Source organism: Cervus elaphus, chromosome 20, assembly GCF_910594005.1.
Source record: "Cervus elaphus chromosome 20, mCerEla1.1, whole genome shotgun sequence".
Lineage (NCBI taxonomy): Eukaryota > Metazoa > Chordata > Mammalia > Artiodactyla > Cervidae > Cervus > Cervus elaphus.
This window is the reverse complement of record NC_057834.1, coordinates 43,208,421-43,231,284: the sequence shown is the minus strand read 5'-3', so window position 1 is coordinate 43,231,284 and position 22,864 is coordinate 43,208,421. Positions and strand designations below refer to the sequence as shown.

General features: G+C 50.1%; 4 protein-coding genes across 8 annotated transcripts; 2 read left to right on the top strand and 2 right to left on the bottom strand.

Moving 5' to 3' along the window:
• The first annotated feature begins 192 nt into the window (after positions 1–192).
• Positions 193–7,385, top strand: CA14 (carbonic anhydrase 14). 3 transcript variants are annotated; one of them, XM_043876490.1, is made up of 11 exons: positions 193–1,140; positions 3,270–3,290; positions 4,221–4,400; positions 5,054–5,196; positions 5,420–5,515; positions 5,710–5,776; positions 5,958–6,115; positions 6,218–6,338; positions 6,549–6,569; positions 6,691–6,775; positions 6,898–7,385. In XM_043876490.1, exons 1-11 carry the CDS (start codon positions 1,086–1,088, stop codon positions 6,959–6,961), a joined length of 1,011 nt encoding a protein of 336 aa, XP_043732425.1. In that variant the 5' UTR covers positions 193–1,085; the 3' UTR covers positions 6,962–7,385. The 3 variants fall into 3 exon arrangements, with proteins under 3 accessions (XP_043732425.1, XP_043732426.1, XP_043732424.1); XM_043876489.1 differs by having other exon boundaries at positions 1,020–1,140; positions 3,270–3,366; XM_043876491.1 differs by lacking the exon at positions 3,270–3,290.
• APH1A (aph-1 homolog A, gamma-secretase subunit) lies at positions 7,284–11,551 on the bottom strand. Of its 2 annotated transcripts, none has more exons than XM_043876493.1 (7): positions 11,209–11,551; positions 10,247–10,417; positions 10,002–10,075; positions 9,644–9,766; positions 9,362–9,489; positions 8,830–8,953; positions 7,284–7,558 (listed from the first exon to the last, which is right to left on the bottom strand). In XM_043876493.1, the coding sequence occupies exons 1-7, from the start codon at positions 11,319–11,321 to the stop codon at positions 7,533–7,535; spliced, it is 759 nt and encodes a 252-aa protein (XP_043732428.1). In that variant the 5' UTR covers positions 11,322–11,551; the 3' UTR covers positions 7,284–7,532. The 2 variants fall into 2 exon arrangements, with proteins under 2 accessions (XP_043732428.1, XP_043732427.1); XM_043876492.1 differs by lacking the exon at positions 7,284–7,558 and adding an exon at positions 7,678–8,484 and having other exon boundaries at positions 11,209–11,550.
• A 2,746-nt stretch (positions 11,552–14,297) lies between these two features.
• On the top strand, positions 14,298–22,449 carry C20H1orf54 (chromosome 20 C1orf54 homolog). Of its 2 annotated transcripts, none has more exons than XM_043876496.1 (6): positions 14,298–14,405; positions 15,619–15,702; positions 16,353–16,411; positions 16,826–16,933; positions 21,615–21,710; positions 22,381–22,449. In XM_043876496.1, exons 1-5 carry the CDS (start codon positions 14,360–14,362, stop codon positions 21,705–21,707), a joined length of 390 nt encoding a protein of 129 aa, XP_043732431.1. In that variant the 5' UTR covers positions 14,298–14,359; the 3' UTR covers positions 21,708–21,710; positions 22,381–22,449. The 2 variants fall into 2 exon arrangements, with proteins under 2 accessions (XP_043732431.1, XP_043732430.1); XM_043876495.1 differs by having other exon boundaries at positions 21,612–21,710.
• Positions 18,517–19,214, bottom strand: LOC122676917 (60S ribosomal protein L19-like). Its single transcript, XM_043876494.1, has one exon. The coding sequence runs from the start codon at positions 19,182–19,184 to the stop codon at positions 18,594–18,596; it is 591 nt and encodes a 196-aa protein (XP_043732429.1). The 5' UTR covers positions 19,185–19,214; the 3' UTR covers positions 18,517–18,593.
• Positions 22,450–22,864: the final 415 nt, after the last annotated feature.

Below are 22,864 nucleotides of genomic sequence, written 5' to 3'. Positions count from 1 at the left end.
GTCTGGCAGTTGCAGCCGCTGTCTCTTCATGGTGCTGCTGCAGCCCCTCCCCCGCTGGGCACACAAATGGGCTTTATCCAGCAAACAAAACCACCCCCCACCCAGGCCACAAAGGCACGTGGACCCAGCCTCACCGTGGGAAGGGGGTGGTGACAGGCGCAGGAGAAAGCGCTCCAAACGAGCTCCCCTCTCCCGCCTCACTTCTCTTCCTCACTTTCCACAACCAAGGTTTCAGTCCTTGACTTCCTACCCTCCAGCTGCACCCTGAGTCCCCCAACTCCCTTTAACTCTGCACTCTTCCTATTCCAGGGCACCTCACATTCTGCAGGGGTTTGGGCACGGGTCCTCCCGCTATCTGCCCCACACCCAGGGAGTGGCCCCTCAGAGGAGAAGCCAAAGTCCCTTGGAGGGGGACTGGATGGGACCCCAAAGGATCGGACCCCCAAAACCTCCGTTCTTGCTCCTGCCTGTTCCCAGGGACACCTTTCTCCACAGTGTCAGTGTGGATAGCCGAGGAAGGAAGAGCTCACCCCAGCTGGGTTCCTGAGCCGGGGCCAGGGCTCCCGTTTTCACAGGCGCGCTCTCCTCTGAGCAGGGCCATCCTGCATGCTTAATCGGCTATTTAAGGAGCTGTTCGCCAGCAACCCAGGCAGCCCCCCCTCCCCACGTACACCCGTCCAGAGCCACCTTAAAAGCAGGAGGCAATTGGAAGTAGCTGGCCAGCAAGTGAAGACTGCAAAGAGAGGTAAAAAGAGAGGGGGCTGAAAGAGAAGCAGCGAGAGATTTATCCTGGGACCAGAAACTCACGGTACCCCCACTGAAAACCAAACCCCCTGGAAGCCCGCAGAGACACAAAGACAGCAAGAGAGAAAGACAAATACATTCAACTCCAGGAAGCTCCTGTCCTCCCCCCCAACCCTCTCTCCCCCTCTCTCTCTCTTTCTCTCTCTCTCTCTCTCTCTCTCCCTCTCTCTCCCCTCCTCTCTCTCTCTCTCTCTCCCTCTCCCCTCCCCTCCCCCTCCCTCTCCCTGCCCTACTCCTCTAGTCCCCAGGCCCCCAGTACCTCGCACTCCTCCGGGCACACCATGTTGTTCTTCACCTTCCTGCTAGAGGTGCTTTGGACCCTGACTGCCAACGGGGGTAGGTACATCTGGGTGTCTGTGTGTCTGTCTATGCTGATGTACACATGTTGCCTTGCATGTTTAATGGAGGAGGAGTGTAAAAGGAAACCTGGGGGCTAGAATAATAGGTTCAGGCTCAGGGATGGAGGGAAAGAGAGAAGACTCGGGAGGAGACCACTGTCCTTCCTTCGTTGCCGTTTGTTTTTCCAGCCTTGTTGTGGGTGGGGATGGGGGCAAACTAGCCTGGGGCAGGATATGTACACTTGCCTCCCGCAGAATCGATTTGCAGGCTACAAAGTCTCTTCTGAGCTCTTTCCCCACTGCCCTGGTCCCAGGCTACCCTCCTGGCCTTCTTTATTTACAAACTCATCCAATTAGGGAGCCAAAGAAGCCTGGAGTGAAAGGATAGAGGACTCATGGAGCGGGTGGTCAGGGGAATATTCCCACAGCTCCTGGCAAACTCAGACCCCATCCCTGACTACGAACCTCATGGCCTTTCTAGGTGCGTGTGTGCTAAGTCACTTCAGTCGGGTCTGACTCTTTGCGACCCTATGGACTGTAGCCCACCAGGCTCCTCTGTCCATGGAATTCTCCAGGCAAGAGTACTGGAGTGGTCTCTGTTCCATGGGGCGACCGATTTCCTGGTTTTTCCTGAAAGCAGTAGCAATAATAGTCCATATTGTTAGTCCCTTTACAACCTACAAAGGACTTTCAGGAGCTCCCAGGAGAGGAGGAGGGACTCTCGGGGGAATGGCTGAGGTGTTCCAGGAATGTCCCCAGGACCCTTACCGCGCATTTCTGTGATCCCTGTGTCTAGTGCAGTATCCAGCACACAGCAGATGTGGAATTAAGATGTGTTGGAAGAGCAGGGTTGGGAGGTGTCTAGAGGGCAGAAGGAAAATGCAAAGATGACTGGGCGGAGGGGCACCTAGTCAAGGAGAGCTGCAAATTCTACCTGAGGAGGAAGGAAAAAAGATCAGGAAAGGGGAGGAAGAGATGCAAGACCAGTGTGTTGAGAATTTGGTGGGAGGGAAAAGGCAAGGCTGTTAGCCTGCCCAGAACCAGGGAGTTTGAGTTGTCGAGGCGTCCCACTGAGATGGTGAGTGCAAGGCTGCCTCCAGCCTTTCCCTGGGTTGCTTTTCAGAATTGTGTGAACTGAGGGATGAGCCAGTCAAAGAGCCCAGTGATGAGATCAAGGATATCTTAGCAGTCTAAGGGATTTATTTAAGGGAATAAGAGAGCGGAGGTTGCAGGGGGCAGAGGGTGGAGATTTAGAATTTTTCTCCAAAGTTTCTAGCAATTTGAAAAATGCAGAGACAACCTGCAGGAAGGCCTCCTTTTCCCCTTGAAGCAGTTTGGCCCTGGGTGAGGGCTGGACCAGCAGACCCCAGACCTCCCATCCAGAAGACAGGACTGCATGAGAGCCTGGCATGTGACCCGGCTGGCAGCTCTCATTTCCACACACAATGCTTTACTTTCATCCTGTCCCTGCCAGCCTGGCTGCCTGTGCCTACCCATCACGCTCCACATAGAGTAGACCCTGCCTGACTCCCACCTCTCCTAGTCATCTGCGAACCTAGGGAGCAGAGGTTCCTGGTGATGGGGAAAGCTTGCTTTAGAGTTACTGGGACAAGAAGGAGAAACGTAAATGTTCATTTACAGCTCAATGCCTGGGTTTGTACATTTACAAAGCTCAGTGCCTGGGTTTGTACAAAGCTTCAAAGCAAAGGAATCATCGCCTTCTCCTCTCAGCAACATGGCCCCCAACTCTGAACTTCCTGCCCCTCCCCTTGTTCCAGTCCCCTTCCTCCAAACCCTCTGCCTACATCGTCACCTCAGCCCAAGTGTTAGACTGGCTTGGCACAGGCTAGAGAAAAGTGAGGGTTGGGCATTTTGCACACTTGGATCCAGGTTAATTTTAGTCTCCTGGCTTTATCTCTTTTCAATTCTCCTCCCCCTTTACTCAGCCAGCACAAGCGCAGCCTGGCTGGAGATTTTAAATAGACCCCCGACCTTTCCACTGCGGTGTCCAATTTCAGGTCTTCCTTTGGGAAGTGCTGGAAGGAGGGAGGAGAAAGGGAGGGGGGAGCGGAGGAGCTCCCTGCCTCAGGCTGTGCTGGCTGTAACTCAGGTTACTCTGCCTTGCAGGTCAACACTGGACGTATGAGGGTGAGAGCAGAACCCCAGGCCTACGACACCCCTTCCTCACTGGGACCTCTTCACCTGGCGGGAAGACTTACGCCACGTGGGTGGGGAGGTTTCCGTTAGCTTTTCATCCTAGCTCCTCCCTTCCCCAACTCCCCATGCCCCAGCTTCCGCTCAGATTGATTCTTAGACCCTGTTCTAAGCATCAAATCCCACACCCCCTGATTCAGCAGAAAAGCCAGTTATGTCCTCAATCAATCTCTGTGGGAGTGAGGGAGCTGGAGTGGAGAGGGAAGCGGGTGGGGGAAGATGCCATGAGCTTAGCTGCCAGTTCTCCTCCTTGCTCTTTCTATCCTGATCACTCCCACCCCCACCTGAATCTGGAACTGGGACAGAACCTGAGGTCAGGGGTGAGGGAGAGGCCAGCAGGACAATGTGTGACCCTGGCAGAGGTCTTTTCAACTTAACCAAGTCCCTGAGTCAATGCAAGTTCCAGTGTGAAAGCGAGGAGTCAACGATGGGAAGTCAGCAGGTCTGAATCTTAAGGCCACTTGATAGGGGTTCCCCAGAGACCCTACCTCTCTAGAATAATTTTCCCAGTTTTCCTGCTGCTACTCAAATCCACCTCTGGCTCTGCGGACACTCTATCCGTCTCCTCTTCCTCTCATTAGCTTTAGTATCCTTCAACAAGAGAAGCAGTAAGTAAAGGCAACTGCTCCCCATTCATCAGGAGAGCAGAGGAATCATCACTGCCCCTGCATAGGCGATGGGAAGGAATTGCCGCAGCGAGTCCAGCAAGGACTCCCCCTCACCCAGCCCCGCATAACTGAGGGCTTCATATGGGGTGGAGGGAAGTGCATGTCTGCCTCCACATAGGTAAATAGCTTGGTGGAGGGTTGCTGAAGGGTGGTTGGGGCTGGAGGGCAAGACAAATGTCTGTGATAACCCCACCAGGTCCACATGGTCAAGAACACTGGCCCGCCTCTTACCCTGAATGTGGAAGCAATGCCCAGTCCCCCATCAATATCCAGACAGACAGTGTGACTTTTGACCCTGACTTGCTACCTCTGCAGCCCCATGGATATGAACAGCCTGGCACTGAGCCTTTGAACCTGCACAATAATGGCCACACAGGTAAAAAGACCTGGCCTCCAAGGAGATGTAAGCTTCAATTCCACTCTTAGGAGTCAGAGGTGAAGAAGCATTCTCCTAACTTCTAAATTCTCAGAAGGTTTTATCTATAAATTTGGAGACAAGAGAATGGGGATGAGGCTCCTGCAGCCAAAGGTGGTTGAGGGGTGGGTGAGCATCATAGTACTGCCTTGATCTTCACTACAGAGGCAGTGGCTGGGACTTTCAGCCAGGGGTCCAGTGGTTAAGACTCCAGGCTCCCACTGCAGGGGGCACAGGTTCAATCCCTAGTTGGGGGACTAAGATCCCACATGCCAATGCCCCAGGGTGCCACCAAAAAAAAAGAAAAGCAGTGTCCTATGGGAAGAACAGAGGATGATATGGTTGAATGGCATCACTGACTCCATGGACAAGTACTTGAGCAAACTCCAGGAGATAGTGAAGGACAGGGAAGCCTGGAGTGCTGCAGTCCACAGGGTCTCAAAGAGTTGGACACAACTGAGCGACTGAACAACATGGGAAGAACTGGGTGCTGTGCAGAGAGACAGAAAAGTTTGGCCAAGTTTCCCAAGAAGTGATGGCAACTGGGGGGGCAGGGTAGGAATGCATCCACATTACTCCACCAACCCTAACTACTTGCTCTCTTTCCCTCACAGTACAACTCTCTCTGCCCTCTACCCTTTATCTGGAAGGACTTCCCCGAAAATATGTAGCTGCCCAGCTCCACCTGCACTGGGGTCAGAAAGGAACCCCCTGGGGGTCAGAGCACCTGGTCAATGGCAAAGCCACAGCTGCAGAGGTACCAGGAGCAAGGCTTGGATTAGGATGTAGTGGTAGGCACTGTCGGTGCCAGGCATCTGGAAACTGGAACAGTCACACTTGGGGTGAAAGGGCAAGCTTTGTGGGGTAGATTTACTGCATGCGAGAGGTGGCGGTGGTGGTGGCAGTGGCTAGGATCAAAGCCTTTGGGACTGGGTAGTGGAGAAACATCAAATGATTCAATTCCCTGTCCTCTCTCTTAGCTCCACATCGTACATTATGATTCTGAGTCCTACGAAAGCCTGAGTGAGGCTGCTCAGAGGCCTCAGGGCCTGGCTGTCTTGGGCATCCTCATTGAGGTCAGTGGCCCCCAATCCCTCCGAGGCCCCCCTCCACTCCCTCTGCATCCCTCAGTCCTATTCTGTCCATGTCTGCTGCTGGTCATCCTCCCAAGACAAGTCAGCAACCCATTTAGACCATGTATCCTACACACAATTGTCTGACTTCCAACATGGACTCACCCTGAACACTCTCCCGCGTCTTCCCCATCCAGGTGGGTGAGACTAAGAATCCAGCTTATGAACACATTCTGAGTCACTTGCATGAAATCAAGCACAAAGGTGAGCCCTAAAAATCTATCTTAAGACAAAGTCACATTAGACTTCAGGGAAATTTCTCAAGGCCTGGGAGACCTGGGATGAGACAGTGAGTTAGGGACCAAGGGGTTTGCTTCTAGCAGCCCTGTCTAGGTAATCGAGGGTGCAGTGAGAGGGAGATGAGCCCGAGTCTGTCCCTGCCCAGATCAGAAGACCTCTGTGCCTCCCTTCAATGTGAGAGGGCTGCTCCCGCCGCTGCTGGCGCAGTACTTCCGTTACAACGGTTCGCTCACCACTCCGCCCTGCTACCAGAGTGTGCTCTGGACGGTCTTCCATCGAAGGGCCCAGATTTCCATGGAACAGGTGAGCAGTGGAGAGGTGAAGCGGCAGAATTGTAACCTCAAACCCTTCCCCACTCCCCAAAGCAAGGGCTGCTCATCTGAGCCCCACGCTTCTGCTTCTCAGCTGGAAAAACTTCGGGAGACACTGTTCTCCACGGAGGAGGAGCCCTCTGAGCCCCTGGTACAGAACTACCGAGCCGCCCAGCCTCTCAATCAGCGGATGGTCTTTGCTTCTTTCATCCAAGGTGACTGTACAGGGCTTGGAAAAGGGGACGGGAAACTGGGGGATTCAATGGCAGGAACTAGGATGCCTCTAGGAAGGAAAAGGCTAACGGGGGAAGGAATTCCCAGGCCTTGCTTGGACTGGGACCCACCATGCCCCCAGGGCTGGAGCAGGGCAGCTTCTAGCTGGGTGGGGATCTGGTCTCGCTGACCCAGGTTTTCTTCCCTTGCAGTGGGACCCTCGTATACCACAGGTAAGATGGTCGTTCCCAGGTATCGAGGTGTGGGGTACAGGGTATGGTGCTCCTCAGCAAGTTAGGGAAAGGCTCACCATCTATGTCAGTCCTAGGCAGACACCCTCCATCTCTCTCCCAGGTGAAATGCTGAGTTTGGGAGCAGGAATCCTGGTTGGCTGTCTCTGCCTTCTGCTGGCTGTTTATTTCATCGCTAGAAAGATCCGGTGAGGTCCTACTCTCCATCCTTCCAGTCCTTTCTTTTGTCCCGAAAAGCATGCTCCTAGTCCACCTCTAATCTGCTTCACATTGGACACTAGGCATTTCCACGAATCATTCTCCCTTCCAGGAGGAAGAGACTAAGAAACCGGAAAAGTGTGGTCTTCACCTCAGCACGAGCCACCGAGGCATAGACTCCTTCCTGGACACTTCAGATGCCTTCCACTTGCTCGGCTGTCAGGGTGCTTGTCAAGTGAGGCGCTGGGACTGGCCAGGAAATAATGTAGGAGTAGGCCAACACCCCTCTTTCCTCCAGACAGTCCCTACACAGAAGTATGGACAGGCTCTCATTCAAGGATGACCAACAGAACCTTCAGCCTCTTAGAACATGGAGATCAGGACAGCCCTATGGTGACAATGCAGAGGGTCAACTGTGTATAGTTGTAGGGGGATGTGGCCCACAGTCCCCCGTCCCCTTTATAGCCCTGTCCCTAGATATAGCTGTAAGATCTCCCCTTAGGAAAAAGGGTTGCTGCTGTTTATTTTGGGTTTTTTTTTTTTTCCTCAATATATTTGGAAATTAAAGCTGCTGACCCCACGTCTGGCTTTACTTCTGGAGCTCTTGAGAATGGGAGTGTTTCTTAATGCCTCAGATGGCAGAGGTGGGCAAACGGAAGCATGGGTGAGTAACTCCTTTTACTCCAATCCTGGAGGAGGGGAGATCCACTTCTGGAAGATGCTTAACCCAGAGTTTCTGACATGAGTTCATACTCCCTGGCCTCGCATCGAAGCTATCCTTGGAGGGAACCAGAAATTGCCAGGTTAGAAAGGCAGTTGGAAAAGAGCCATGAGAGGACAGAAACCTCATTAACACGTTATCCCCTCCTTTTAAAGCCAAGTTCCCCCACAATTATAAAGTCCTTTTTATTAGTCAAAATCACAAACACCTCGATTAAAAGGATGGGATACACCACCCTCAGCAGAAAATGATACAGTTTATAGAAAACCTCCCCGCCCCCCACACACCCCAATTAAAAACTAGAAAAAAATCTGCCCTCCTTCCCTGTGATGTCATGGTAGGCTGACTCCTCCAGGAGCACTGCAACTCTGGAGAGGGCCAGCTCCCCACAGCACCCTCCACTTCACCTTGGGGAGAGGAGGGATGCTGGTGGTCAAGGAGGTTAAAACATTAGTTCCAGTAATACCAGTTCCCAAACATGCACTTCCTTCCTTTCCCCCAAAGTCTGGGACCAAGGGGAAAGCTGGACAGGTATAAGCCCAGTCATAAGGAGCAAGTTGAGGAGGGAAAATACAGTCCAAGGAGGTTAGGAGAAGAATTCCAACATACCTCCTCCCTCCCCCGACTCAAAAAAAAAAAAAAAAAAAAAAAAGGCAATTTGGGGTCTTTATCACACCAAAAATAGTTCCCCTCAGACCTGAGAAAAAGACCAAGATGTCCAGTCTGGGGAGGGGGTACTGGGAAACTCAGAGCTCATCTACCCTTGAACCTCCATTGACTTCATCTCCACGGCAATGGCTAAACTAGGTCCCTTTTCTTGGCCACCTGCACTGTCCAGAACTGGAGATGGAGAAATACAGGGCGAGGAGATCAGGAGGGCACCCCAGGCCCAGGGGTCCCCCCCAAGGTTCCCTCAGTCCTCGGGTGGGATGCGCAGGGCAGAATACACCATCACCCGACTGTCCTCCTGCCGTCGGCCTGCAGAGGGGAAGGGGGATGAGTCTTGGGCAGGGTGAGGGCAGAGCACTGACACATGGGGAGTCCTGGACACAAGGGGAAGGGGGGGTCCCCAGATGGTGGGGATAAGTGCAGATTCAAACCCACCAGTCACTGACTGGCTGAACCCAGACTGCTCCTGGTAAAGCCTAGAGACTAAAGGTCACACACGAGTGGGCAAAGCAAGACCCTGAAGGTGGTGGAACAGACCGACGAGGAGACAGAGAATGCTGGGCAATGGACCCGGGCTGGGGCTGGGCTCAGTCATGGGCAGTGGGCAGGCAGGTGGGATCTGTCAGGCGATCGGTCCAGGTAGTCAGTCCTTACACGAGAGACTGCGCTGGATACTTCGGAAGGACCCTCCAGCTGTGATGAAGGCCCAGAGCCCCATGGAAACAGTGACTGCATAGATGGGCAGCAGGCTGGCCTCATACCAGGGGTTCAGGAATGTCTGGTGATGGGGGAAGAATAGAAAAGAAGTTAGATTCTCCCTCTAATCCCTATATTCCCATTGTGCCTTTGACCCAAACTTCCCCAGAGATCTCCCTCAAATCCCTCAGTCCTTCAGAGCACCAGTAAGTATCTTGTGATTTTCAGCTCCCCCAAAGGTTTCTGCTACTCCTGCTCACCTCAGGCCATCTGCATTATGGTTTGATTAATCCATTCAAACTCCTCCCCAGGGAATCCCCAGAGCAGGATATACAATTGATGCTGAGGTGAGAGACGTCTCAAGACTCACCTTTCTGCCTCCTCTCATGACAGATTTTTAAACGTTAAGAAGTGAGGATGTATTTCCCCTTCCATCCCACTCACCATTAAGTTCTTTTCTCTCTAACTCAGGCCCCTGTCCCCAACTCACCAGTCCCGATGTCAGTAGGTGACTCCCAACCACCAGGCCCAAAGCCCAGTACCGTCTCCTCTCACAGGCATCAAAGAACACAACTCCCCAAAAGGTATGGAGCAGGATAATGGCTGCTGTCAGAAAGGCTGCAGGGGGGGAGATGGGGATGAGATACATCCCTCGTCTTCTCCCAGCCTCCTGAGATGCTGAGCCAAAGAAGTCTCCCAGGGAGGGCCAGTAAATCAGGTCAGGGCTTAGGGATGGATGGGGCAGGAAGGCAAGAAAGAAAGTGGACTTTACCTGAAGTCAAGAAGTAATAGGGTGAGTCTCCGTGGATCCCAACCACACCTGGCCCAAGTGCATCAGCCAAAATATTGATAACAGAGAAGACACCACTGATGATACCGAAGGAAAGACCAGAAACTGGGGGGAGGGAGGGTCTCATCAATGCCAGAGATCACTATAGCCTGACTGCCAGTGATCCCTCCCCATTCCCAGGCACAATTCCCCCCCACCTTCTCTCCCTCCAGGCAACCTATCCTTGGAAGTCAGGTGTGAAGAAAAACAAGAAGCCACTTAGGACACGTGGATGTTTAGAGGCTTCCCTGGGAGAGAAGAGTGTCCAACTCCCTCCTCCAGTCCCTCTCCCTTGGCTCACCATAGGCCATCTGGCGGATGGAGATGGGTGATCTTCCGTCCTCACTCAGCGATGCTAACCCTTCATCTGCCTTCCTGGGGTGTGGTGGGGTGGGTGGGACAGGGGAAACATGAGGGAGGGCAGGAATCTCCTTTCCCTCTAACGTCTTCCCTTAGTGCTTTCTCGTCCAAACCACCACCCAGGGCTGCCCCATTCATAGTTCAGTCCTCTGCCCTTCTCCCCTCCAGACCATCCCATCTTCTTACTTAAGCAGCTTGTAGTAGGCAAAGCGGAACACCTCCTGTAGAAGGACGGAGACTGCAGCACCAAATATCAGAAGGCCATACTGGAGCCGGGCATCTGACCGGTCGGTCACATGGACCAAGATGAACCAGACCACAGAGGCCAGGAGCAGGGAGACCAGCCAGAAAAATGCCCTGAGGAAAGACAAGGACAATCAGACAAGCCAGGGTAGAAGGCATCCTGAGACATCAAAGAGAGAAACCAATCAAGGCTGCAGCATAAAAAGCGGAAGTTAGACTTCTGGATGGCCAGGGAGACGGGGAGGAGATAGGATAAGTGTCTCCACCAAGGGAGTTTGTAGGGATCTGAACGCAGGGGAAGGCCTAGAAATCTGATTAAAGGGTCTGCAGAGCTATGAAAGCCAGAGTGCAGGAGCACAAGAGGGCGAGGTATCCATTCCTGGATACTTCCGTAGGGACGGGTGAGGTCAGCACAGCCCCTTCACTAGTCTTGGCCCTGGGCCTCCTCTGACGTCGCCGGGAGGAGTACAGGAGGAATCTGTGCGGTCCCTGCAAGGCGGAAACCAACTGCGGGAAAGAGCAAATCACTCAGATCCCTGACTCGACCCTTCTCAATCTTCACCTCCAACTTGTCTCCCCCTACTCAGGCTTCCCTTGGAGCGTCCCAGGGGTGGCTCAGCGGTAAAGAATCCGCCTGCTAATGCAGCAGACTCAGGAGACGCGGTTTCCATCCCTGGGTAGGGACGATTTCCTGAAGTAGCATCTTCAGTACGGCAACCCACTCCAGTATTCTCGCCTGGAAAATCTCATGGACAGAAGAGCCTCGCGGGCTACAGTCCATAGGGTCGTAAAAGAACCGGACACCACTGAGCAGGAGCAAGACTCAGGCTCGCCCCAGGTCCTCAAGCTCCTTTCGGATCTCACTCTTCGGCGTCCTTCCGCGTCTCCCCAACCCCCTAACTCACCCGGCGACCAAGATGATGACGCGAAGCGGGTCTCCAGCCACAGTGATCAAGAAAAGCGCAAAGGCCGGGCCAAAAGCGACGAAAGTGCATCCAAAAAACACTGCGGCCCCCATGGCTGGGCAGCTGGGGGCGGGGTGGAGACCCGGCCAAGAGAGGGGAAGGGGAGGAGCACGCCAGCTAGGGTGTCCGCGTGGGGTGGCGACGCGACCCCGTGAGGGGCGCGGTGCAATGTCACCCCCGGACCCCCGGGGAAGGCGGGGAGACCGAAACCCCAGACACTAGTCCGCGCGACTTCCTCTACGGAAGCCGAGGAGGGAACAAACCCCTTTGCAGCCTCATGGCCACCTCCCATCTAATCCCCACCCCCTGGAGGCCAATGGAGGGAGACTCCGTGGGGGCGGAGCTGCGGAGGTGGGGCGTGGCTTCACGACCTGCTGGGAGTTGTAGTCCAGCTCTCCTTGCCCTGGACCTCGGACCTGGGAGTGGCTCCGGCCGGTTAAAAGCAGTGGGCTGGGCCCGGGCCCAGGTTCCTTGGTTCGGTTCGGTTCGGCCTTGGTCGCTGTTTCCTTTCGTTATTTTATGGGGCAGGGTGGTAGCAATCCTACGTTTTCTTGAAGAGCTGCAGAGGGGGAAGATCCTGTTAGAAACTAAAGAACAAATACAAAGAAATCACAGGATAGAGAGTGCCGGAAGATAGGGACGGGTATTGTTCTTACTTGAATGAGAGGAAATGAGCTGGAGATACTGCCGAAGAAATGAAGGTTACACTTGAGAGTAGGTGCTCTTTGAACAGGCTAGTGTAGGAAACATACAATACAGTGTCGCTAATGAAGCTTTCATCTATAATGAGAAGTGAATAAGAAGGAAGTAAAAGGAGCCTGGATAGCAATGTTAGGTAGGCTGGAGAGGATTTTGAGTTGGAATTGGGAGTTAAAGCTCTTTGTAAAAAGCAATTATAGCTGTGGAGTTGAAGGAAAACTACCCCCCCTCCCCCACACCACCAAAGTTACTCAGTTCCTTTTATGTCATACTTCCTTTATTTATTTTCTGAAAATGAACATCAGGGGTGTCTTTTCCTCAGACTGGGGGAAGGGAAGGCACAAGGGATGCATTTTAGAAAGAAAGTTAAAGTGTTGGAGGGTACTGTAACTTCATTTGGATGGGGGTAAGGTTAGTCCTTGGAGAAGGAAATGGCAACCCACTCCAGTATTCTTTTTTTTTTTTTTTTTTGCACTCCAGTATTCTTGCCTGGAGAATCCCAAGGACCGGGGAGCCTGGTGGGCTGCTGTCCATGGGGTCGCACAGAGTCGGACACGACTGAAGTGACTTAGCAGCAGCAGGGTTAGTCCTTGGGAGAAGGCAATGGCAGCCCACTCCAGTACTCTTGCCTGGAGAATCCCGTGGACGGAGGAGCCTGGTAGGCTGCAGTCCATGGGGTCTCTAAGAGTCGACCACGACTGAGCGACTTCACTTTCACTTTTCACTTTCATGCATTGGAGAAGGAAATGGCAACCCACTCCGGTGTTCTTGCCTGGAGAATCCCAGGGACGGAGGAGCCTGGTGGGCTGCCGTCTATGGGGTCGCACAGAGTTGGACACAACTGAAGCGACGCAGCAGCAGCAGCAGCAGGGTTAGTCTTTAGGGAGGATGTTTTGGCAAAAGAGTGCCAGGATGGGAAGGTGAGGGAAACTGGAACATCGCTTTTGAGAAAGTTATCAAAGTACCCCCAAAACACTATAAAAATTGTTCAAAGAGAACCAGCCTTCCTTTCCTTCTGGAAATGATTTATGGCAATGCATAGATGTATATCCATATAAAAGTTTTACATTTTTTCTGGAAAATTCTGGAAAGGAGCTGAAGGGGTAGATTATATAGATTTATATGAGAACGAATGATACAAATCTGCCCCCAATACGGTTGAGAGGATGGGAGCATCCTGGTCGGTGCTCAAGACTCTATACTGTCTTGCTTCTGAGATAGCAATCCAGAAGAGGTGGGGATAAGACATCATCTCTCCTCTGAGCTCTTATCACAGCATCTTCTGACTTAGGAACAGGCGCCAAACCTATCTTGTTCATTAGTGTTTCCACAGACACTTGCATGGTGCCTGGCTCATAGTAGATGTTGAATAGATGTTTATTAACTCCCTTTAAAAAAAAAAAAATTCTTATTTCCTTGCCTCTGAACCCTAAATTGCCTATCAGACTAGGCCTAGCACACTGTGCCCAGCAATATGTCACTAAATGTTTCTACACTGGATGGAATGAAAATGGGAACTATAAAAGCAGAGAGGATAAGATGAACTCCACCCCTGTAAGCTAGGAGGAAGCGAACACACCAAAGGACTGAAAGGGGAGAAGAGGTGTGGCATGTACCGCAGGGAAAGAGTACCTGCTTCCTCCCTTCTCCCATCCTGTGTGCAGAAACTTGAGAAGGAGGTGAGTTGAGGTCAGTACTTAGCAGAGAGGAAGGAACTGGTCTTGACTGAAAAGTTGTTTTTTTTTTTTTTTAATGAGAATCAATGCAGCAGGTGCTTATAGAGTCGGATGGTGATGTTGATACTGCTCCCATACTTGGTAGTCTGAGATAAGCAGAGGGAGGGGACTGTTCTCACTCTAGAAAAAAATGCTTATCCCTTCCTCAGAATATTTTGACTGTGAAGAAAGAGACTGTGATGAAGCCTCAGGGAGAAGAGCAGTTCTGGAGAGGATAGTCAGTTAGGGACAGTGAGAGGGAGAGGGAGCTTTTTGTGAGGACTGGGCACAAGGAAGGAAAGTAGGGGAGAGGGGAAACTTCACGGTAAGCTGGGTTTTTTGTTGTTGTTTGGTTTGGTTTTTCGTTTGTGTGTTTTGTTTTTCAGAAAGTGGCAGCAGGTGGCCTGATTGGATCTGGTCTAGGGCCAGGGAGTCTCAGTGAACATGTTCCCTTCAAAATTCACTTTGTCTCTCTAATCTGGGCCACTGTGACTGAGGACTGCACCGGTAGTAGCTGATGGCCTAGTCAGGCAGCAAGTGGGCGGAGAAATCCCACCCCCCCCAGGAGAAGAGTTGCTGCTGCTCCTTCGCTGCTTTGGAGGAGGGCAGAAGGCGGGGTAAGTTTGGTGGGAAACTGTGTAATTTCCTTTTTGCAAGGCACTAGAGCAGAATCCAGAATGGATGTCCTCTTTGTAGCCATTCTTGCTGTGCCACTCATCCTGGGTAAGTTCACGTCTCTCCTGGGCTTTTGAGCCAGGCCTTCTAACCATAAATGGGGAGAAACCATAAATGGTGGGAGAAAAGCAAATGAGAAGAGGGCCGGAGGTGCGGTTCAGGAAAGAGGGACAACACTCTCCCATCGGTGTTAGATGGCAGGGGCAGCGGGAGGACCTGGAAATTAGAGACAGGAAACGGGGAGGAGAGCAGAGTCCTGTCAAAGAAGAGGCAGCTGGTGCGGATGGAGCCCCAGACATGGGGAGGTCCTAACAAGAGTGAGCTCAGCTCACCATCATCAGAGTTGAGTGAGATAAGGACTCAAGTGAGAGTGGACTGAGGCAGGCTCCTTGAAGGTGGAGCAGTCTGAAACTATCGAGGGAAGCCAGGGTATCTTCTTTCCCAGAGAACTGGAGAAAAAGCCTTGTATTAGTAAAGACCCAGGAGGGGTGACCTTTAGAATACTGAGTACTGGCTGCCTTCAGTGACAGGGTCCCAGAAGTAGCTTGGCGTCTTCCCTCCTTTGTTCCCAGCCTTCCAGGTGCTCATTGTTTCCTTTTCCTCCAGACTGTTGTGTCACTGCTTGGGGTTAAGAGAGTGCATGCAAGGAGTTTAGAAAACGATTAAGCAGGCGGCCTAGAATTCCTGACCCTGTCACGTCAAAGCCACATATTTTTAATCCTGGGGAGGAAGAAAAACTAATGCAGATGGATCATTTAGTCCTTCTGACTCATCTGAAGAAAGCACTGTTAACTGTGTTGTTCAGAGATATCCTGCTAGTTAGCATTGAAAGGAGAACTAAAGCCCAAGTCCAAAAGCCTAAGGCCAGGTGTATTAGTTAATTGTGAGGGACACTGCTAAGAGGAGATCTCTCACAAATACAGTAAGTCTGGAGCATAATCCTGAGGAGTAGATTTGAAGGTCTTAATTTCTGGTGTCTCCCTGCTTCCTACGTTTTTAAGGCTTAGTTTGGGTTCCAGTATGTGAAGAGGATTTTCACATTTTCAGTTCTGGGGATTCCCAGATGAAAGGGTGGAGAGTAACGGGCCTTGTCAGCATTAAGGAGTCCAGAAGACAGAGAAGGGTTTAGAGGTACAGAGGCAGGGAGATAATAAAGGGGAGGCAGAAACAAAGAATACTGATAGAGCTGAGGTCAACGTCCGGTGTCCTTGTATTGCTAAGGCTTTCCAGATGCCCCCTTGACCTCTAGTTCTTGTCCTAGGACAAGAATATGAGGATGGAGAAGAACTGGAAGAGGATGAGTATTATCAGGTGATCTATTATTACACAATCACCCCCAGCTATGGTGAGTACATATAAGGTTCTGATCCTTCACAGGCTGGAGAGAGGTTTGGGAGCTACTCAGTTCTTAGACTCTGACTTTTCCTTCTGCAATGGCATAACTAGATCAGAGAGAAATTTCGCTCTGAGCAAAAGCCATCAAACTCATGATGTTATTTCTCGAACTAGTGATCCTTTAGAAACTGGTTGAAATAACTTGAAAAATTTCAAATCTGGGCATGATTTTAGATATCAGGTTGAAAATATAAATGCATACACATTCACAAACATTTTTAACATTAGAGTTTGTTGTGTGCATGTGCGTAGTCGCTCAGTCATGTCTGACTCTTTGCGACCCCATGGACTTTAGCCCGTCAGGCTCCTCTGTCCATGGAATTTTCCAGGCAAGAATACTAGACCTGGTTGCCATTTCCTACTCCAGGATCCCTGTCCCAGGGATCGAACCCAAGTCTCCTGCATCCCCGGCATTGGCAGGCGGATTCTTTACCACTATGCCATCTGAGAAGTCCTTAAAGTTTGTGGAATTATATTATACCAGTTAATTTTATAACTTGAGCAAACTGAAGTATTCTGAACAATTTCTTACTCTTCTCATTTCCGGATCTAGTGCTACCTTTCTGATTTGTAACTACTTATTTTTTTTCTCCTCACCAGATGACTTTAGTGTGAACTTCACTGTTGATTACTCTATGTTTGAGCCAGAGAACACAGTGGTGAGTGAAATCTACGTGATCCCCTAGGAGGATCAGGATAGGTAGCAGTTAAAAAGAAACTAGACATTGTTGAAATGTAAATAATGAACAGGAATAAAAACTATTTAGGTGAAGTGAAACTAGGTAGTGAATCTGAAACAAATTTGTTAATAACAGCTGGGGATGAAGCCAGAATGCAGTAGGTTTGCTAAGACACTGAAAGGGAGGAACAGTCCTCGAGTCAAGGGAGTTGGTGAATGGGGTGGGTACATAATCCATGCAAACATGAAGTAGGAAAGCTCCCTGAGTGTAAGTCTTGGATGAGGGGTTGGAGGGGAGAAGAGGTGGTGAAGTAAAAAAGAAATCTAAATAGAGAATCTATGAGGATGTTGAACGGAGGCAATGATAACTGTTTCCTAATCCTACTGAGGGCAGAACAGGTTGGATGAGAAGGTGGAAGCATCAGAGACTACCATTAGTTATGAAACAGACCGCGCTGACCATCAGAAGCCTGTAACAGAGAAACCAATGACAATGGAACCAGTGAGTGGATTGGGGATAAGTGGGGAGGCAGACAGACATCCCTTACCCTGGATGGATCCCCAGACTGGTGATGCGGAGCAGAGGGAAGCTTTGGTGGATGGGGGAACCAAATAACTAGTACTACAACGCAGGTGTTCATCTCAGATTAGCCATCATTTCTTTCACTGAGATTTAATACTGTATACAGAACACAGGGAAGAGTTGGTGCAGTTAAATTTCAGTTGAATAGTATTTAATGTGTTTACATACACATAGAGTCTGGTGCTCTGTCATGTCCAACTCTTTGTGATTCCATGGACTGTAACCTGCCAGGCTCCTCTGTCCATGGAATTTTCCAGGCAAGAAATACTGGAGTGGGTTGCCATTTCCTTCTCCAGGGATCTTCCTAACCCAGGGATCGAACCTGTGTCTCTTGTGTCTCTGGCATTGGCAGGCAGATTCATTACCACTTGGCCACCATGTTTTTGTAACCTATGCCTAAAGCTGCTAAGGATGTTGCTGCTAATGAAAAAGAAATCTATCATGTTATTGTCCTCAAAGTATTCATAAAACTCAAGTTTACACTTATGAAACATTTGGAACAAAATGAAAAGGTTTTTAACAGTGTTAAATTGCATACAAATTTGACAGCATACGACAAACAAGTGCTTTAGGCACTGGAAGGAGAGGGATTAGTACAGGTTGAAGTTGTCTGGAAGACTTTCAGAAGATGACTGTTCTTGAGAGACTTCTTTGAAGAATAGGTGAGCTTTTGATTGGCAGTAAGTTATAAAAGGATGAAAGCAATTTGGAAGAAAGTTCTTCCAAGAGTGAAAGAGCTACACAGACAAGGAGGACAGAACAAGAAGGGTATATTTAGTGGTTGAGGTATGATTGAAGGAGATGGTATATGGAAAGGAACAGTAGGAAACTAACACACAAAATGTTCAAAGCTACATGTGTTTGCTTGGTAATTTCACATATGGGAACACAGGGCCAAATTACAGTCTGAAGTATCAAGGTAAATTTCAGACTTATAAACAATAGGGGGCCTAGTATGTTCTCCCATGTGCTAAATGCATGATGAAAGTGGTATTTTTAAAAAATGATTTATCTGGTCGTATGAAGGATGCAATGGACTGGAGAGATATTGAGATTTGCATCCATTAAAGGTCTGGATGAGGGAAGTGGCATTTTGTTTGTTTGTTTATTCATTCTTGGCTGTGCCGGGTCTTCATTGCTGCCAGGGCTTCTCCTTGCAGTGGCTTCCCTTGTTGCAGAGCACAAGCTCTAGGGCGAGCAGGCTTCAGTAGTTGCAGCTCCTGGGCTCCTGAGCACAGGCTCAATTGTTATGGCCCACGGGCTTAGTTGCTCCAAGGCATGTGGGATCTTCCTGGATCAGGGATCGAACCCATGTCTCCTGCATTGACAGGTGGATTCTTTGCCACTGAGCCATCAGGGAAGCCCCAGAAGTGGCATGTTTAATGGAGCAGAGAAAAATAAACACTTTGAAGAAAATGCCTTGCTCCAGTGATAATTTCATATGGGCAATAAATAAGAGGAGAGTTAAAATAACTTTTTTTTTTTTTTTTTTTTTAGGCAGATAAAGGCTTGTCTTTTATTGAATGAGTGATCTATGCAATTGTCGAGGCCACTATGTACAGAGAAGAGGGGGAGAACTTTATTTCTTGGTCTCTTCCTCCTTGGACAAAGTCTTGATGATTTCCTCCTTCTTGGCCTGGAGCCGCTCTTCCCGGCGCTTTCGGGCTTCCTTGGTCTTAGACCTGCGGGCCTCAGCCTGGTCCGCTAGAAGCTTCTTGCGAGCCTTGTCTGCCTTCAGCTTGTGGATATGTTCCATGAGAATCCGCTTGTTTTTGAACACGTTACCCTTCACCTTCAGGTACAGGCTGTGATACATGTGGCGGTCAATCTTCTTAGATTCACGGTATCGTCTGAGCAGCCGGCGCAGAATTCTCATCCTCCTCATCCAGGTTACCTTCTCGGGCATTCGAGCATTGGCAGTACCCTTTCGCTTACCTATACCCATATGCCTGCCCTTCCGGCGAGCCAAGGTGTTTTTCCGGCATCGAGCCCGGGAATGGACAGTCACAGGCTTCCGGATGATCAGCCCATCTTTGATCCGTTTCCGGATCTGCTGGCGGGAGTTGGCATTGGCGATTTCATTAGTCTCATTGGGGTCCAACCAGACCTTCTTTTTGCCACAGCGAAGGACGCTGGAGGCAAGCCTCTTCTGAAGCCTGAGCATACTCATGGCCGCGGCCGCAGCGGCGAAAGGAAAGAGAAAATAACTTGAGTTTTAAAAATAACTTTAAATTTTAAATATGGGCGTCTGGGAAAATGGTTGACTGAAATGGGAACTGTGATCAGAGTGATTTGGGGGGGAAGTTATAAATTTGGTATTGGCCAAGTTGAATTTACAGTCACAGCCTATGCTGCTGCTGCTAAGTCGCTTCAGTCGTGTCCGACTCTGTGCGACCCCATAGACGGCAGCCCACCAGGCTCCCCCGTCCCTGGGATTCTCCAGGCAAGAACACTGGAGTGGGTTGCCATTTCCTTCTCCAATGCATGAAAGTAAAAAGTGAAAGTGAAGTCGCTCAGTCGTGTCCGACTCTTAGCGACCCCATGGACTGCAGCCTACCAGGCTCCTCCGTCCACGGGATTCTCCAGGCAAGAGTGCTGGAGTGGGGTGCCGTTACCTTCTCTGCACGGCCTGTGAGGGTGTCCTAAAGGTAGCTGAATTAAGTCCATGCTCCAGTTCTAAGCGCAAAGTTACGAATGCAGACAAGCTCAGGAGATCTAGTAGTTACAGAATACGGAAAGGCCAATAACCATGCCTTTAGTTAGTAGCAGAGGAATCAACCAAGGAAAAGGAAACAAACTGATTGGAGAGGTAGGTAGATAGCCAAATTTGTATTAAAGAGTCTAGAAGATAAAGTTTAATATAATCAGGGAAAAGCTACCAATAGGCCAAGGAGAAGGAGGTCATTGATAACTACAGAGAAGGCAGTTTCAATTGAGTGGTTGTACCACAAGCTACTTCCTGTGGCATTAGAAAGGGAATACATTGTGAGGAAGTGGAGGGAGAGGATAAACCAACTATCTGAGAAATCTGGTAATGAGAAAAGAAGCAGAGGACTTCCTTGAAAGTCCAGTATTTAAGACTCTATGCTTCCAGTGCAGGGGCATGGGTTCAATCCATGGCTAGGGAACTAAGATCCCCCATGCCACGAGGTGCGGCCAAAGAGAGAGACAGAGGGAGAGAGGAGCAACAGCTAGAAAGGGCCAAAGTGCAGAACCGAAGTGCAGTCTGAATATAGTTGAACATAGATGGGAGGAATCAATAGGAATGGAAAGCTGATGACTGACAAGGACAGATAAATATTTTGAAGTATATGGCAGGCTTCCTTTCGGAGAAGGAAATGGCAACCCACTCCAGTATTCTTGCTTGAAGAATCCTGTGGACAGAGGAGCCTGGTGGGTTGCCGTCTATGGGGTCGCAGAGTCGGACATGACTGAAGCGACTTAGCATGCATGCATGCATTGGAGAAGGAAATGGCAACCCACTCCAGTATTCTTGCCTGGAGAATCCCAGGGACGGAGGAGCCTGGTGGGCTGCTATCTATGGGGTCGCAGAGTCGGACATGACTGAAGCGACTTAGCAGCAGCAGCAGGCTCCCTTTAGCTTGTTAACTCTGTGAGGGTAGGACCAATGTCTTAATCATATTTATATCCCCCTACGTGGGCTTTCCCAGCTTCCCTGGTGGCTCAGAGGTTAAAGCGTCTGCCTCTAATGTGGGAGACCTGGGTTTCATCCCTGGGTTGGGAAGATCTCCTGGAGAAGGAAATGGCAACCCACTCCAGTATTCTTGCCTGGAGAATCCCATGGACAGAGGAGCGTGGTGGGCTACAGTCCATGGGGTCGCAAAGAGTCAGACACGACTGAGCGACTTCACTTTACTCTCACTTTCATGCGGGCTTCCCCAGTGGCTCAGTGTTAAAGAATCTGCCTGCAATGCAGGAGCCACAAGAGACCCAGGCTCGATCCCTGGGACAGGAAGATCTCCTGCAGAAGGGCATGGCAACTCATTCCAGTATTCTTGCCTGGAAAATCCCATGGACAGAAGAGCCTGGTGGGCTACAGTTCATAGGGTCTCAAAGAGTCAGACACAACTGAAGCGACTTACCACACACGGCACCTGTGCCTGAACCTGGTGCCTCAGACAGTAAAGAATCTGCCTGCAATGCGGAGACCCAGGTTCAATCCCTGGGTCAGGAAGATCCCATGGTGAAGGGAATGATTATCCACTCCAGTATTCTTGAAAACTCCACAGACAGAGGAGCTTGGCGGGCTATAGTCGATGGGGTTGCATAGAGTCGGACACGACTGAGTGACTAATATGGCACCTATCACAGTGACTAGCACAGTGTCACGTGCATAGGTTAAAAAACAAAAAACATGTCACTGAATTGAGTCAGGCCTCCCTAGTATGGTCAGGAATGGCTGAAAGGCACAGAGGAAAGGACTTCTTATAGTGATGGGGAGGAGGGCTGGATCTTTCTCTAAGCTCAGAAGAAAGACGACAGAGGTTGGCATAAAGAGATGGTTATCTTTCCAGAGTGGGAACTGGGTGGTAGGAGGATGATACTAGCCTACTATGAGGGGATGTCTGTATTTTAGCAGAGTCCAGATCTGAATGACGCTGTATCCAGTCTGCAGAGTTCTGGTCCACTCCTGTTCTGGGCCCTTGTTCATGGGGGGATGTATTTCCTGTAAAAGGTAAGAGTGCAGCCACTGGCCTTGGGGCAGTTTTGAAGTTTTACCAGTATCTCCAGCTAGTGTTCCCAGCCTGGTCAATTTTCAGCTGCTTAAAGGAAGAGGGGTCACATTTAGAAAAAGCTTACCTAACTTCAAGAAGGTTTAGGAGATGTTGAGGCAAAGGCCTTTGTCATAAGAGTCATTACTTTTTCTGAACTGGGATGATTTCAGGACCTCCTAGAGCAGAAGCAGGTGGAAGGGACAAGAAATTTCTCCAGGTTCCAGTCTGCCTTGAGGAATCAGAGCTGGTTTCAGCCTGGACTGGTTTAAGGTTCTGCAGGTGCCAGAGGGCAAAACGGGAGGGGCCCTGCAACCTGACAGAGTTGAGAGGCTGAAGTTCAGAGTGGGGGCGTGAATGGTTCTCTAACATAGGGGAGACACAGTGGGCGAAAGGAAGAGGGGAGAGAAACTTGAATTATACGGAAGGAATTTAAGTTGGTAACCACAGTAAGAGGCACGAAGAAGTTTAGCAGAAGGAAGGAATGAAGGAGGGGACACATCTAATAGATGTCACGAGGAAATCTAGCTCAAAATATAAAATCTGGGCAGTTTCCATAGAGGTGGAAGAGCCTGAAAGGTTTCCTGAGTCTCCTGACCCTGATTTCCTCCTCCTCCTCCCTTTGTTTTCTAGGAGAAGGAAGACTCCTTGATGGGGATCTGGGAAGAGGACAGTGGAAGATTAAATAAATAAATGAAGTAATCTGGTTACTCTCTACTCCTTTATGAGGGCCAGTTCTAAAGCCACAACACTGAAGAGAGCACCAGGATATGTGGGAAGGGTGGATTACAAACGGAGTTAGGCAACAGTAGATTTAGAGGGAATTATTAGGACCATGGGGAGGAGGGTGGAACTGAAATTTTGGGAAGAACAGAGAAAAGCACCCACAAACAGGTTTATTCACAGCCTATAATTCCCTCTAATTCTACCGCTTTACCTTATCATATACAGTATTGAAACAATATGCTTGGAGAAAGTTGAAGTAGAACCCTTTTATCCTTTTTATAAAATGAGCACGTTGTTAAACAAACGTAAACCATCAAAAGCTACTTAGAATAGATTTCAAAAATTCACACCCTCTTCTACTTACTCTCCACACCCCTAGCCACCCCCCCAC